The sequence below is a fragment of the Phoenix dactylifera genome, chromosome 5 (assembly GCF_051530095.1).
Source record: "Phoenix dactylifera cultivar Ajwa chromosome 5, Ajwa_hap1_PhDact_Kaust_v1.1, whole genome shotgun sequence".
Taxonomy (NCBI): domain Eukaryota; kingdom Viridiplantae; phylum Streptophyta; class Magnoliopsida; order Arecales; family Arecaceae; genus Phoenix; species Phoenix dactylifera.
The window spans coordinates 36,229,186-36,244,171 of record NC_143194.1 but is presented as its reverse complement, the minus strand read 5'-3'; the positions used below and the strand labels follow the sequence as shown (position 1 = coordinate 36,244,171).

Sequence of the window (14,986 nt, the reverse complement as noted above, 5' to 3'; positions counted from 1 at the left end):
AGGAGGAGGTGGGCGGCGATAGCGAGGTTGGATTGAAGGAGAGCGTGCGGCAAGGAGCAGGTAGGATCGGGGAGTAAAGAGGAAGCCGCAGCGGGCCCTGGCGGCGGCGTGATGCGGTTCGCCTGGGGCACCAGTGGGGCGTGCCGGAGGGATTCGAGGGGTGGCGGCGGGGGACCGAAGGACAGGACACTGGATTGGAGTTTACGTGGTGGTGAGGGTACTAGTGCCCAATTGCACCACCTTCATCATTTTAGATAAAATATTATTTAAATCACCTTTTTAATATCGATGTACCATGGTAGGGTTATGGTCGCGTGATGGATCGTAACAGATAGGGTGTCTCTGCAAAAGTAAAACTTGTTAGGGATATATATGCAAATTACGTTTGACAGGGACAAATATGCAAAATTGAGTTTTTATAAGGACATATATATAATTTTTTAAAAGAGGAGTCTAGCATTGAAATTTGGACATCAATGAGTGGAATCTTGACAAATTATTTAGTATTCTCCCACCATGATGCTGTCACAAAACCGACAATGGTGAAATGGGTTCATTGATTCAAAGGTAGCCTGAAGTCAGTGAGCTCATAGTGACATCTAATCTAGTAAAGCTGCAAGCGTAGGCCAAGTTAAAGTTGACACATTGTTCACCATCAATGGAATGGTTATGATAGCAGGATCCACTATCATGATCCATGGAATCTTGAATCTTCCTTACTCTCTTTACCGTACGTTCACAATCTAAGGCAACCAAGTTGCAGTTGACATATTGCTCACCATCAATGGAATGGTTATGATAGCAGCATCTGCTATCATGATTCATGGAATCTTGAATCTTCCTACTCTATGGTAAACCATGTTCTCATCATAATGTACAGAGAAAGAGCCTTGTATCAGAATCAACACCTCTTCTTCATGTACAGTACTTCTAACTATGTACACAAGACAACCAAAGAGAAACGCATCGACTGAAATGATATGCTTGTTATTTTAACTTATTATATTCATATTGGTTTTCTTGGGCAAATAGTTAGAATCCTACATGGAGGAGAGGTTTTTCTATAACAATCTAGGACCTCATCCAAAATGGCTAGCCGGAAGGTATTATTTGGATTCCTTGATTCTGTATAAATACCTAAGATCTGCCCAGTGAATAACAAATATAGGAATAAACGTACGCTCATATGCATTCTCACATATTTCTTTCGTTTAAGCCCTCACGTCCTCGTCGGACTAAAGATTCAAATTTCAAATCTAATCACAAACACTACGATCGATCCATGGTCAGCCCTAATTTTATCATGCTGTGGACACGCCCTTCATCCTCCCCCAGTTCCATTTTAAGATGTCCCCTATTCTTCTTTTATATATTTCGAAACCAATCCCCCGACACAGGAAACAACTAGTTGGGAAGCATGGAATAAAAAAAAAGATATTCTTTTCGAACATTTCTAAGGCATATTTGGCTAGACTTTAGAATAAAAATATAAGTGAATAACTTTCATTCCAACCATTTAGTTAGAAGAAATTCGATTTTCATTCCCATTCGATTCCCAAAAAGAATAAAAATATTCTAATCCTTCAAAGTCCCATTTCTACTCTTTCATAATATTCAGATTCTATTTCCATTCCTATTATAAGTCAAACATATCAGGGAATATGATTATTTTAATTTTCAATCCAATCTATTTTGATCTTGATTTTAAAAATTTTGATTTTGATTGCAATTGCATATCCTCCTGCTCGACATTTTCCTCTTTCATCGATCACAGGCATGAGCCTTTGTCATTGGGTATAGCCAGTAGCATGGCCATCTTTTTTTTTTTTGACTAGAGAAACGCGCGCCGAGGCAAATCTTACAAAGAGATTATGATTATGACCCAAGGTCCACGAGAATTTGTCCAACGAGCATCTTTATAGAACAAATGATGCGCCCTAAAACTGGTTCGTAGCATCTCCTGGCACGTGCTAGCGCTGTATCCCACAAGTGATTGATGAGGTGACGGGTGGCGCATTTAGAAAGCACAGAGGCAAACAATAGTGACACTGTTCCTTATAGTCTGATTTATTAAATTGCACGAGATCTTTACACGTGTGCCCACCACCACCGTAGAAGGTGGGCCGGACACACTATTTGAGAAAGTAGTATTCAAGAATCATTTGGTTCGCGGGAATAAAAAGGGTGGAACCCAGTAGGTGAAAAAATAGAGAGAGATGCCTCAAGGTGGGAGCACATATGTAACACAGCTTTGGCTTCCATCGAAATGGTTCAGCTTCAAAGCACGCAAGTGTCGATTAAATTTAGAGACCAAATACCTTATGCATGAACGCTGCCGATGGAAGCGCTTCTGATCCGCTGGTACCGAGATGGTGCTGGGTTGACGTACTCACACGTGGATGTTGATTTCTTTGGAAAAAGCCCACGTATCGAAGAGGGTACGTAGAAAATTGCAGTCTGTATCGAACTTTCTCTAGCAGAAGAGGAGTCTAGTGGAGGCTGCTACGCGGGTGAGGCTTTTTCTCTCCCCTCCCTCCTATTTTTCACCAAAAAATAAATAAATAGTGAGAGAGATCGCATATTGAGTTAAAGCTTACAATGAAGAGACAAAAAAATCTCATTCTCATTCATGAGAAGAAAAAAAAAATCTACGTGAAATATAACAAAATCGATTCCCAATGACTAAAAATTGGTATAATTTTTTCCAAATATATTTCTTAAGTTTTTAGATAAAATGGAGCAAGATCATTCCCTTCATTAAGAGCATAACAAGTGTGTTATACAACTTTTTTATTAAAGTAGATGCTTGACAAAATATAAACCATTTTCGAATGTGTAACTTTTCTATGGTCAACCAAAAATACAAATATTATTTTTTAATGCATTATATTTTTTTAAAAAATATTTTACTAAGAAAAAATTCTTTCTACAAACCAAATTAGCCTATAATCTTGTTTTTCCAAAAGTAAATTTGGAAGGTCGTCTGGTAGGATGCAATGTCAAACTAACTCCTATCTATCCAAGCTGAGGATTAGCACGTAGAAAGGATATGCCTAGAAAGGATATCCAAGCTGTGAGTTTTTCGTATGGGTATTTTAGAGGTGTTTAATGGTCAAGTACGTTGACGAGGAGAGTATTGCATGAAAAATTAATATTAGTCATAGAATTAGCTTAGTTTCAATAGTAGTGATGAAAGTGGATCGGATAATGTCTATTTGAATCTATCTTCGTATTTGAATCTATTTGAATATGAACAGAATTTTGAGTATCTGATCAATATTTGTATTCATATCTATATCCATCAAAGTAAAATGGATATAGATATCGATGGACAATTATCCAATTCGAATCGGAATATTCGATTTCATTTGTAATGCTACTTAATTTTATATAATACTAATAAATTTTTAAGAAAAATAAGAAATCATATTAATATACTATTAACTTGATTTATCATCCACTTAGTAATATTTTTGATTTTATGGTTATATATTTAATTATTCAACTTATTTTGGTATATATATCTATATTTTTGGTATCTGATTTGTATTTGTATGCATTTAAAATAAATATGAATATAAATTTTTACATCTAATCAACATCCATATCCGTATTTGTATTCATTAAACAAAATAAATATGAATATGTATATACTAGTATCCAATTCGATTTCAGTCTTAATTAGTAGTATTTGTTTTCTCAAAAAAGTTGGGACGCCAAATCAAATTATGTCAAGTTTGGCCTGGTTTAGTTGAATCAGACTTGGTGGTTCAGTTTTGTATGTATGCAATTAGCTGAATTGTGGTCCAAACTGTTTCGAGTTGGGTTAAGCCCTGTCTCGTTTAGTCCAACCCAATTAGGCCAGACGTGGCTGTTGTCAGACTTGTTGGGCCTGGTTTTGGGCCGCAGGCCTATTATGCTGCCGTGCTCGTATTTTGGGCCTTGTTGTCAAGGAACTGCGGCTTGTCGGGCCAAGCTTCAAACAGCTGCTCAACCCATTGAGCCGAGACGGGCCCATACCTTGTACTAATTGGCCATTTGAGCTACTCTCTCCTTTACAAAAAGAATTGGAAATATAGGCCTTATTTCTAACGTGCAAATTTGCGAAGCCTGGAATAACAGAGGAATCCGAAATAACTTCCAAGTCAGTATTCCTAGAATACCGCCGGCTTCTTTATTTTTTTTTTCGCGGACAAGGTTACCCCAGCGGGAGTGTTATTCCAGGTGGGAATAAGAGATTTGGTCCGAACAACAAACAACAACTACTATTTCAAGAGGAACCAAACCGAGCCTTAAGTTGTTCTTTTCTGGAAAACTAGAAAACATTACCTCACCTTATGGGTTTACGTCTATAAGACAAACTTTGATTTGAATATTAACGCTGCTACAACTAAGAAAACCCAACTTATTATGACACTGATCATGGGTCCAAGAACAACATATACCGGCCAAGTTGTATAAGCATGCCAATCCATGTGAAGCGTTGACACAGACCACATGCATATTGTTGCCTCGGAACATGCTACAAACTTACGGATTATAGGACTATAAAGCAACAGATTTCATAGATAAAGGATAAATCCAAGTATGCTGATAAAATCATCAACAGATATTTTGGTTTCTTGCCTCTGTACATGGATATAAGATCTACATGGTGCATAGCCATTGTGGAACTAACTATATATTTCAGGATCCAAATCTAATTACAGGCACTGTGATCAACCCTAAAAGAGCTCATATTGTAGGATCCTCTCGTCACACACGACCTACAAGGAAGAATGATTGCGATACCATTTGTAACGATCCAAAAACTCATCTAAAAAAAAACTGGCCAGAAGATATTATTTGGAATTTTTTAGGTAAAATTTATGCATCTAAGATCTACTCATGCACGGTAGATATGAAACTAATACATGTCCACATGAGTTCTCTCACAAGGCATATTTTATTGGCATTCACAAAATCTGAAATATACAAGCCTTTGTTGCATTTTAGAGTGGGAAGAACTCTTGCAGATGGATATCCTTCGTGTTGGTGCCGATAAAATTATGTAGAGATCGCCCATGAGCAGTCCCTTCCGCAGCAACATTCCCATTTAGAGATCCAAAAACCCCATGGAAAGAATTTGATAGAACAATTATTATCTCGGGTCAGTTTAGAGCATGGTATGCTAAACCGGCTAGTTTAGCCCGTACCGTACCGGTTCGGTCTTTGACCAGTACGGTACAACGGTAGAAATGGTTCCGGCCCTATAGGAGCCGGAAACGGGCAGTACAGAGGCGACCGATTCGCACCAATACCGTTGTGGGCAGTGCGCCTGCCCATGCTTTATTATGGAGACTGGTTTGGCACCGTTACAAACCGGTCCAGACCGATCTCAAACTGGTCCGATAGGTAACTGGTATGCCTATCAGTACCAGTTCAGCGTACCCTAGTTTAGAGATAGATAACAAGTTCTTAAAGAACTTAGGAACCACATTATTCAATGCTGAATCAGTGGCAGAGGGGGACATCCTAGCAGAACCAATATGTGAAATGGATAAGCTCTTACCATCTCCCACATATACCCAAGGATGCTTTGGGTTGAGATATATTAAAGTGAACTCCACCAAAAAACTTGATTAAGATGATTGACATTGCTATTGTGGCCGGATGAGTAGTGAAAGAAACGATTGCTCGCTAGATATCCATCCTTGTGGCAAATTTAACGTTTGATTGGTGGTCTACCTCGAGAAGACATGCAGGCGAGAGTTGAGATAGAGGGCTCGAAAAATAATCAAAAATACCATGTTGATTCAATCCTTGTTGAGGAGCATGAAAAATAATCGAAGCTTTCGAAAATTAATCTTCTTTTATGTAACTTATTATAATTATGACACATCGAGCATCATTTCATAGTGTAGACATCTATTTTTTTTATAAAAGAAAACAAGGTCATTGATTAAACGTAGCTTCTTCTTCTTCTTTTTTTTGCTTCTAAGGATAAAACGTAGCTTCTTGGAAACGAGTGGTGCACAAACGACATATATGTCCACGGCCCATTAATTGAGAAACGGCAAGTTCAAACGTGACCCATTTGTTGGACGAGGCATAGGTTTCGGCCCATGCCCGTGGCCCAATGTAGTTGGACTAAGCCCTGTTCAAAGTTTAATGGGTTGGGCTACCGTGTGCCGGCACTAGTTATACATATGTTCTTTAGGAGAACTTAATTACAGGTCCCTAAATTTTGACTATATATATATATAATATATTATATATGAGACTAATGGAGGATTAGCTTTATGTTATGCACTTCCACGGATCTAGAACTGATCAGGAGCCGGTCCTCAAGCCTAAACTCTATTCATTTTTAGTCCGACTTCAGGCCAGATCTATTTAAAATTTAATATTTTCTGTGCTCAAACTCGATCCATGATCAGCTCTACACTGGTCTCAACAAGCAGCGCGCTTGGACCAGTTCATATATTATACAGAAAAATTAATTTCACATCCCTGCTTCCCAGGTTTTAGCAATATTTTGCATCTAACGCTTTGGCATCATTGGAAAACTAGCTTGGTGTCACATTTTGAGCCAGGAATATGTTTGTTTGCCGAAGGGCAAATGAAAAAGCTGTAAACCCTAGTTTATTTAGGAAATTATTGAGGGTAAAATTCATATTTTGGCCCCGAAATTAACACCCGCCCACTCCAACCCTCCATGAAATTTTATGTTCCAAACCTGTGCATAAAATTTTAAAATCCAGATTTCCTTTTTTTTTCCCTGCTTGCATTGCTTCTGTGTTGTCACGCACATCCGAAGCTCACGTGTGGCATTATTTATTTATTTTATTTTATTTTATTTTTGAATTTGATAGTATACAACTCAATGGGATGGCTTCACAAGAAAAAGTAGAAAATGTATGCAGCATGCATGTAGAAATTTCTTTATACTCGTCTAGATCATAACATTATTTAAATTAATCACAAGCTGACATCCATGTTTCCCATATATATATATATATATATATATATATATATATATATATATATATATATATATATATATATATATATATATATATATATATATATATAACCCCAGAATTTATAGAAAGGAATTATAGGTGAGAGAAGTCATAACTAAGCCCCAAGAAAGTAATATATTTAGAGAAACTACAAAACAGAACCCCAACACATTACATATACAAGTTGATGTCCATCAGAACCCCTAAACCATATCCCTCTAAACCATCGTCAAAGTCAATAGGAGCCCCTATAAAAATCCTTCGAGCTGATTGAATTAGTTGGATCCATCTCATTTAAGAATCTATTATTGAGCATGACATAGCATTCTAATTTATTAAAAGCGAAGTTGTTGAAGGTATGACCGAACTAACAAAAAATCTCCTTGGAACTTTAAAGCGTCCATTCCGATGTTATGTCATAGTTTTTCTTTCAATATATACAAGCGTAGGGAGAAGATCTTTCCTATTTTTAATTAGAGAACTTGTTTAGTTCACGGAAAAAAAAAATGCAGTCAATAAAAAAAAAATATATTATGTTTGAATGTATTTTTTAATGAAAAATAAGTTTTTCATAATTTATAGAAAAGAAAAATCTATATGGAATATCAGAAAAATACTTTTTTATAGGTTGAAAATTATGATAATTTTTTTTTGAAAATTATGAAAATACTTTTGTTTTTTTTTTAATTAAAGATATAATAGATATTTTACATGATTTTCTTTAAAGAATAGATGCTCAATAAATATGAAACACTCACCGTCAATCAAATATGCAAAAGCTGCATTAAAAAAAAATATATTTTAGTGAGAGATTTTTTTTTTTCTTCTTTGGAGCCCAAACAAGTCCAAAGTGTCGCAGCCGAGGCAGCTTTTGTGATGCAAAGACAAACTTGGGGCTTCACTGATTGTGGACTCCATTGGCATCAATCTCTTGCTCTGGGATACGATCGGCCCCTCATCCATGACCATGTATCATGTATGGCATCGGTCCCCGTCCGTGGCTTCCGAGTCCGGTCGCGAGCTCAAGGAAAGAGAAGGGCGTGGGGTTGGCTTGACCCCTTCCTTGGAAACATCCCATGGTAGGGAGCTAAACTAGGCTACGTGTAGCCACGGGGCAAGATCCATGAGAAAAGGGCCTCTTTCACATCAAGCAGGGGGGCCACGTACTAGTGCTCTAACTACTCTCCACGCTTGGTGCCTCGCTGGCTCTTCACTGGAGGAACTCCACCTAATTCTCCCTGTGCTTGTACAACGTTAGGAAAAGATCCTCATTTCTACTGGTTCTCGTACATGCACGAGTGTTGTAGTTAGCAAGCAATCTGCTATGATCGGCTTATTGCTTTAATTATAGGAGAAAGGGATCTAGTTTTCTTTTTGATATAAAAGGGAGGCAAAAGAAGTTATTTGGCTTTATTGAAGATTAATCGTATTTATAACAGAGATGAGAGGCAGAAATGAGTTACATTATTAAGAGAGAAGAAGAATAGATGCGAAAAAAGGAAGCTAACTGGTTCCAAACTAAATATCTGATAATCAGAATTGAAAATGTTGATACTTGTAAGAAGAAACAGTAGAGAAAATAATTTTATCCAGACCAATAAGATCCAACCAATTTTCCAAAGATTTTTAAGAAAAAGCATCAGAATTCAGAATGGCCACAAGCTCTAAATTTCATAGAAGCTTGAGAGAGCTTTTTTTTTGAAACAAGAAAATAGCCAATTTTTCATCATTAATTTTCATACCACCTCTGGTACATCGTCTGAAAAAGGATCTAGTTTTCAAGCAAGAACTTTCTTATCAATTTGCTTCGAAGATCAATGACATCTCATGCGGTGTCTCTTGGATTCAAATTCATCAACTTCAGTGCCTAATGATAAAATCAATAAGAATAAGTTTTCTGCTTAATTTGAGAACAAGAGTTATACTTGGTTTCATACCTTTTTACCTAGCATTCCACCTCTTACCTGAAAATACATTTATAGAAATGGGCTCTATAACTAACACAGACACAGTATTTCATGACTCATAATAAGATGGAACATAAAATTTGACATCTAAAATGGCATTTTTTTCTGCAATTTAAATTGTTGATTGTGCCAAGGTAATTGTGAGTCTAATATTCGAACAATCAAGAAGCTCTTTTAACATACGAAATGTGCTTGAAATCCTTTCCCCCTTAAAACTACTTAAAAATATTGCAAGTAAGCTGAAACCCTTAAGGATTCATGGACCAAGGTGGTTAAACAAAGCAACAGTAAATTTGGCTTCACTTTTTGACTTACAAGAGAAAAATCTAGATTGATGTGAAGAATTTCCACAATATAAATTCAAAGTGCACGGCTATGCGACACATTGAATTTTTATGTCAAGCTTATATTAAGTCATTGTTGATTCTATGGAATATTTTTGATGATCATAAATAATGTAATTCAATGTGTTGGTGACTATCTGCTGCATGTTGGTGTCACCTTATTTCTCTGCCTCCAATGTCACATCCACCTGCAGTCTTAACTAAGAAACAACCATGATGAATTCATGAATAACCATGGCAAATGTGACTAGGAGTGTAAGGTTTTTTTTTCTAGCTTTTTTTCTCAAGCCTTCTATTCATGTGAATGTGTCGACAAAGTTTGTATGTTTAAGGACTACATACAAGTAAGTGAGTTAATACGCATTATCATCGACAAAAAAAGAAAAATGCATCTAAAATAGACCTAATTGTGCTGGTAATTAATTCATCTTAAATTGTTGACATAAGGTAACTTTTTGAAGATCTGAACCACCGACAAGGAAACAACATATGAAAAGCACTGTCATAGCTCTTTTAACACTTGATTTGATCTGTCACTGGGAATGTCCAACTTTAAATGAACTATTCTACGCTAGCATTTGAACTGATTACATATATTTTTTTCTTTTGAGAAACATATAGCCTTTGCTATAAGTTGCATAGGCATTCTGAATTGCTTTGATGACTCTAAAGAAGTACAATTAAAGTTAAAGCTCTCTCTTAAATTTTGAGTCTGTTTACTAGACAGTGTACACGAAGAAATTAAAATCCAAATTTTCTTGCGACTTTGTTATCGGTCAATTAAAATTCCTCACCAAACATAAGCAATGAGACATGCCTTTGATTCTTGATTCGCAAAATCCTAAGCTTAGATTCCAGTGGAATTACGTGCATCTATGAGCTGGTAATATCAAACTCTACTAGTAGTCTCCGAGACCTACCATCGTATGAGGAGGCTACTTCTAAAAAATCTTTTACATTTTAACAGAATTGATCACAGAGATCACTGCTATGTGCAAAGGAATCATGAAGTGTTAATCTTCTTTAAGATACCTGAAGGATGTTGTTAGTTGGTTTCGAGATCAATTTCATGAGCAAGTAGATCCCGACAGCAATTAGTAACACTTATTGCATTAGTACATAGGAACCACTTAAATCATGCATTAGATATCGAGGACATGATACGACCAAAGATAAAAATTTTTATTTTAAAAAGAAAAAAAAAACTGTGTATGAGGATCCATTGGGAATTCTGCAACCTTATCTAATCTAGTGATCCTTGAATATATTATCCATGCAGCGGAGATTTGAAGGACCACAGGCTACAAGATTTGGAGTTTTTTGGAGAGACGTTATGGGTGTTTGGGTGAGTGTTTGCCTTTCCTTGAGGGAGTGTCTGATATAGCCTTGGATTTTTTGGACACAGCACACATGACTTTGCCTTGGATGAAAAGCCTCACTGGGCCATCTACATATGAATACGTCATCCCATAGCCACTTTAATACCGATGGAAGGAAAGCATATGCACACAGAGCCATCCGGACGTGGGAAATCCAGTCCATTGATTTAATCGACACCCGCGTATTTCAAACCCGGACAACTTAGATGGAGTCTAAGCCCTCTTATCACCATGCTACCACCTTGGTGACTTGGTTTTCTTTGCTTTTGGCCTTTTCCCTGCCTAATTTTTTTTTTTTTTTGGTGCAACAGTAGCTCACACATAATGAGTGTGGATGCGGTCAACAAAATCAGAAAATAAAAGGTTACAAAAAGACCCTGGCACGGGCCCACTGTCCAACTACACAAATCCACAGAGTGATGGACTGCAAAGAAGGCAACCCAATCAGTAGCCCCGTTTGCCTCTCTGTAGATATGTGAAGCTAGTTTCAGCCCGACAGTGATGTGGGTAGATTGGACGGCCGGTTCCTATTTACCATATGACTTACAGCTTTATGAAGAATATTTACTAATTGGATTTTTTCTCCCTCTCTACTCTCTTCTCTTTATCACAGATACTGGTCAGCAGTATCGGGCCTCAAACCTTGAGCAAGTTCTTTGTCATCTAAAAAAATTTCCATGGTGAAGCAATGATCCAAAATTTTCCATCCAAAGATAGATTAACATGTTCGCCAATCCAAGGACCTCAACAAACCTGCTCAAACTATCAACATAAGGGTGGGATCAAAGAAAAAACAAGAAATAATAAAAAAAATTGACCCATTAATTCTAAGAAAATGGTTATAATTGAGCATGATTGCAGGTCGGATACATGCCGGACGCGATCGCCCCACAAATTAAACAAGTCATGTATGTGTTGCACTCAAAGGACCCTCAAATCATTTTATATGATTTCATGGCAATTTGATCATCAAAAAAAAAAAAAAACGTACTATCTTCGAGTCTTCCAAATACATTATCTTAACATTATTGTCAATTGTAGTTGTATGATGTCAACAATTTATAATTTTATATATTTCTCAAAAGAATATGATTCCATTATTTTTCAAGCTCCAGCCAAATCAAGTTAAAATCGCTGACCGCAAAGTTTTTTTTTTTTTTTTTTTTTTGTGTAACATTACCTGCCAAACAACCTCAATCTATTTTGCCACCGTTAGATCTTACGATCTGAGCTAGCAATTAGCAAATAAAGTAAATTTTCATCAAACAATGAATTATCCAAAAATCTTTCAATTTTCATTGAACGATCAACAAAACGCCGGATGATCCAAATGCTGCAAAAAGTGAACGGTGGTTCGAATACCATGATGGCCGTTGGAGGGCAAAGTTGTCATTTCGCACCAAAACTGGACACATAAATTGGGAGATTGGGCTCCTCGCAGGAGTTGAGAATTGAGATCGCTTCCGCTTCCACTTATTTTGCCCGCTCGATAGAGGGCAAAAGAGAGTTATGGTTAAAAAATTAAGAGGGAAGTATTAGCCTCCTGTATCAATCGGAAACTCCGGTTGGGCTCTCTCCCTCTCGTCCTCCAATCCATTTGCCATGTGAAATTGCTCAAAGAACATGGGGAAGTCTCGGTCTTGTAATCTAAACCTCATGGAGAGAGAGATGGGAGAAGCTGAAGAGACTGATACAAGAATGACGGATGGAGAGCTTCGGAGCAGGTTCAAAAGAATCTGTGTCTTCTGTGGCAGCAACTCGGGCAACAGAGCTGTCTTCAGCGATTCCGCTCTTGCTCTGGGCCACGAATTGGTTTGCTCCTGTGTTCTTTTCTTATAAATTTCGTCGGTTTTTTGGAATGAAGTTGGGATCTTGGCTGTTGTTAAATGATCGGATGGTGGATAGATTGGAGGTTTTATGCTTAAAAATGCGATCTTTTCTGGTTTTTCCTGTTTAACTCTTGGATATGATTTGCAGGTGAAAAGGAGAATAGATTTGGTTTATGGTGGAGGGAGTGTGGGACTGATGGGATTGGTCTCTAGGACAGTTTATGATGGAGGCTGTCATGTCCTTGGGTAATGGCTGTTCTTGTACCTTCACCATTTCCTTCGATTTCTCAGTCTGTTCCCGGGTGTGTTATCATTTTATTTCGAGTAAAGGCCTCAGCTTTTGTTTTGATTTTAATCAATGATTGCATGCAGGGTCATTCCTACAGCTCTCATGCCAACAGAAGTATGTGAATTTCCCTGACAGCCATTTTATCTTTTCATGTTCCTTACAGCCTTTCCTGAACTATAATGTTCTTTCCTGTTTGATTCTTTTGTGGATAAAAATGGGTAAGGCGAGATATGCTTTCTGACCTTTCTGAATTTTGGTCTTCCAGGCCCTGTAATTTTACTATTGGTTGTAGTCGGAGCTCCATGACATGCTATATGCCTGCTGTTTGGTCTTTGATAGCACTAGAAACTATCTAGGTATTGCATCTGAAAGTTGCCCTAAAAGTTTTGAATTAGCAGAGGATGACTTTGGAGACAAAATAAATGCAATTTCTCTCTCATTTTTCATATACCCAGAGTTGGGAAACATTGAGAAAACTGCTGATCATTATAATGAGTATTCTAATGATTCAACTTGCTGTGATTTGGTAGTATTTATATCAGTTACATTAAATCCTGAAACTATGTACAGTTTAACGTTTTCGGCCAGCTAGGTCGTTTATTTGTGATTTTACATTTTTTATCTTTTACTGCTTACATGGTTGACAATGCCTGGTTGTATCGTTGTTATCTTTTGATTTATTTTTTTTCATCCTCCTCCTTGAGTAATAGAGCAATATTTGATCTTTTATATGCATTTTCATACTTTCTTTGTCACACTTTAACTGATTTTTCCTTAACACCAATGGTACCTCGATCCTTCAGAGATAAAACTTTCCAAAATGTATCTTGGGTGTACGATAGTCTAAATTCAAAATTCGTGTTGAATCAAGTCCATAAATGTCTTTTATTGGACATAAATTTTGTAGGGAACAAGGACAACTCATGTCAACCAAAAAATGTCGGCATAAGTGAATCAAGGATCAGTGTTCATCTCCTTTTCAGTTAACATTTTAATATAAATAGAGTATAACATTGCTGCATTGCACAGATTTCTGGCCAGACTGTAGGTGAAGTTAAAACTGTTTCTGATATGCATGAGCGCAAAGCAGAAATGGCCCGACGATCAGATGCTTTTATTGCGCTTCCTGGTACCTATTTTAACAACTTTCTTGCTTAAGTTGGACTCAAGCATTATTTGACACACAAACACATGAATATTACCTAACATTTTTTAGAGTCTAATGCATGTGATTTTGAATACTCCAGGAGGATATGGAACAATGGAAGAGCTGCTGGAGATGACAGCATGGTCCCAACTTGGAATTCATAGTAAACCGGTGAGTTTTGATCCGTTGTATTCGCAGCATGACTTCTCATCAAAATGTTTGTGGCCTTCTTGACTCCAATTTTCACAGGTTGGTCTGTTCAATGTTGATGGTTACTACAATTCCTTGCTCGCATTATTTGATAATGGTGTGGAAGAAGGTTTCATACATCCAGCCGCAAGAAATATAGTTATTTCTGCTTCAACTGCAAAGGAACTGTTGGTAAAAATGGAGGTTGTTATCCATATTTCGCATCATATAGTGTAATACATATGTATATGTGGCATTTTCTGCTTATACTCGATGGATTCAGACTTATCCTCTGTGTCATTTTTCTCAATTACTCTAGCGAAAAGCGGTATTTACTATATTAGAAATGCACCTATTTTTCTTTCCCAATGATCATTCCTGTCTTTCATTGGATCTGCAGCAATACACTCCGCTACATGAACAAGTTGCTCCGCGTCCAAGCTGGGAGATGGCACGCCTAGGTTGCTCTATGCCACCTAGTCCACCATGATATTCGGTTCTTCCTACAAATATATTATTCCACTTTGATGTGATTTCCTTTTGCAATTTGTATGTGAATTCCACACAATTGGGCATAACTGTCCTTCTGGCATTTGATTTAATAAAATCATCCATGTTTTTTCTGAACTGTCATGAGTTCAAAGGTTATCTTACTGTTTGAATGCATGTTCAACAAATGGCAACCTCGCAATTTTCTAGTTATATCAGGAAAGGAGAGTAGCTTTCTATTCTTTTACGATATCCTATTTAAACTAGTGCATCACCAAATTTCACAAACACCGAAGAAAACGGAGATAGCTATACTGAAACATGGTGAAGCTGTGGAAAGCAAATTTTG

General features: G+C 37.1%; 1 protein-coding gene across 1 annotated transcript; it reads left to right on the top strand.

The window, feature by feature from the left end:
* The first annotated feature begins 12,129 nt into the window (after positions 1-12,129).
* On the top strand, positions 12,130-14,775 carry LOC103702016 (cytokinin riboside 5'-monophosphate phosphoribohydrolase LOG8-like). Its single transcript, XM_008784285.6, has 7 exons — positions 12,130-12,506; positions 12,672-12,769; positions 12,896-12,926; positions 13,842-13,941; positions 14,060-14,130; positions 14,209-14,352; positions 14,549-14,775. The coding sequence occupies exons 1-7, from the start codon at positions 12,318-12,320 to the stop codon at positions 14,636-14,638; spliced, it is 723 nt and encodes a 240-aa protein (XP_008782507.1). The 5' UTR covers positions 12,130-12,317; the 3' UTR covers positions 14,639-14,775.
* Positions 14,776-14,986: the final 211 nt, after the last annotated feature.

What these genes read in the sequence shown, in the direction of transcription:
- LOC103702016 (XM_008784285.6), top strand. Translation starts at nt 12,318, where the DNA reads ATGGGGAAGTCTCGGTCTTGTAATCTAAACCTCATGGAGAGAGAGATG. An exon ending in GGAGGCTGTCATGTCCTTGG is followed by an intron (nt 12,770 to 12,895) that starts GTAATGGCTGTT and finishes GATTGCATGCAG; the next exon opens with GGTCATTCCTACAGCTCTCA. An exon ending in TTGGAATTCATAGTAAACCG is followed by an intron (nt 14,131 to 14,208) that starts GTGAGTTTTGAT and finishes CAATTTTCACAG; the next exon opens with GTTGGTCTGTTCAATGTTGA.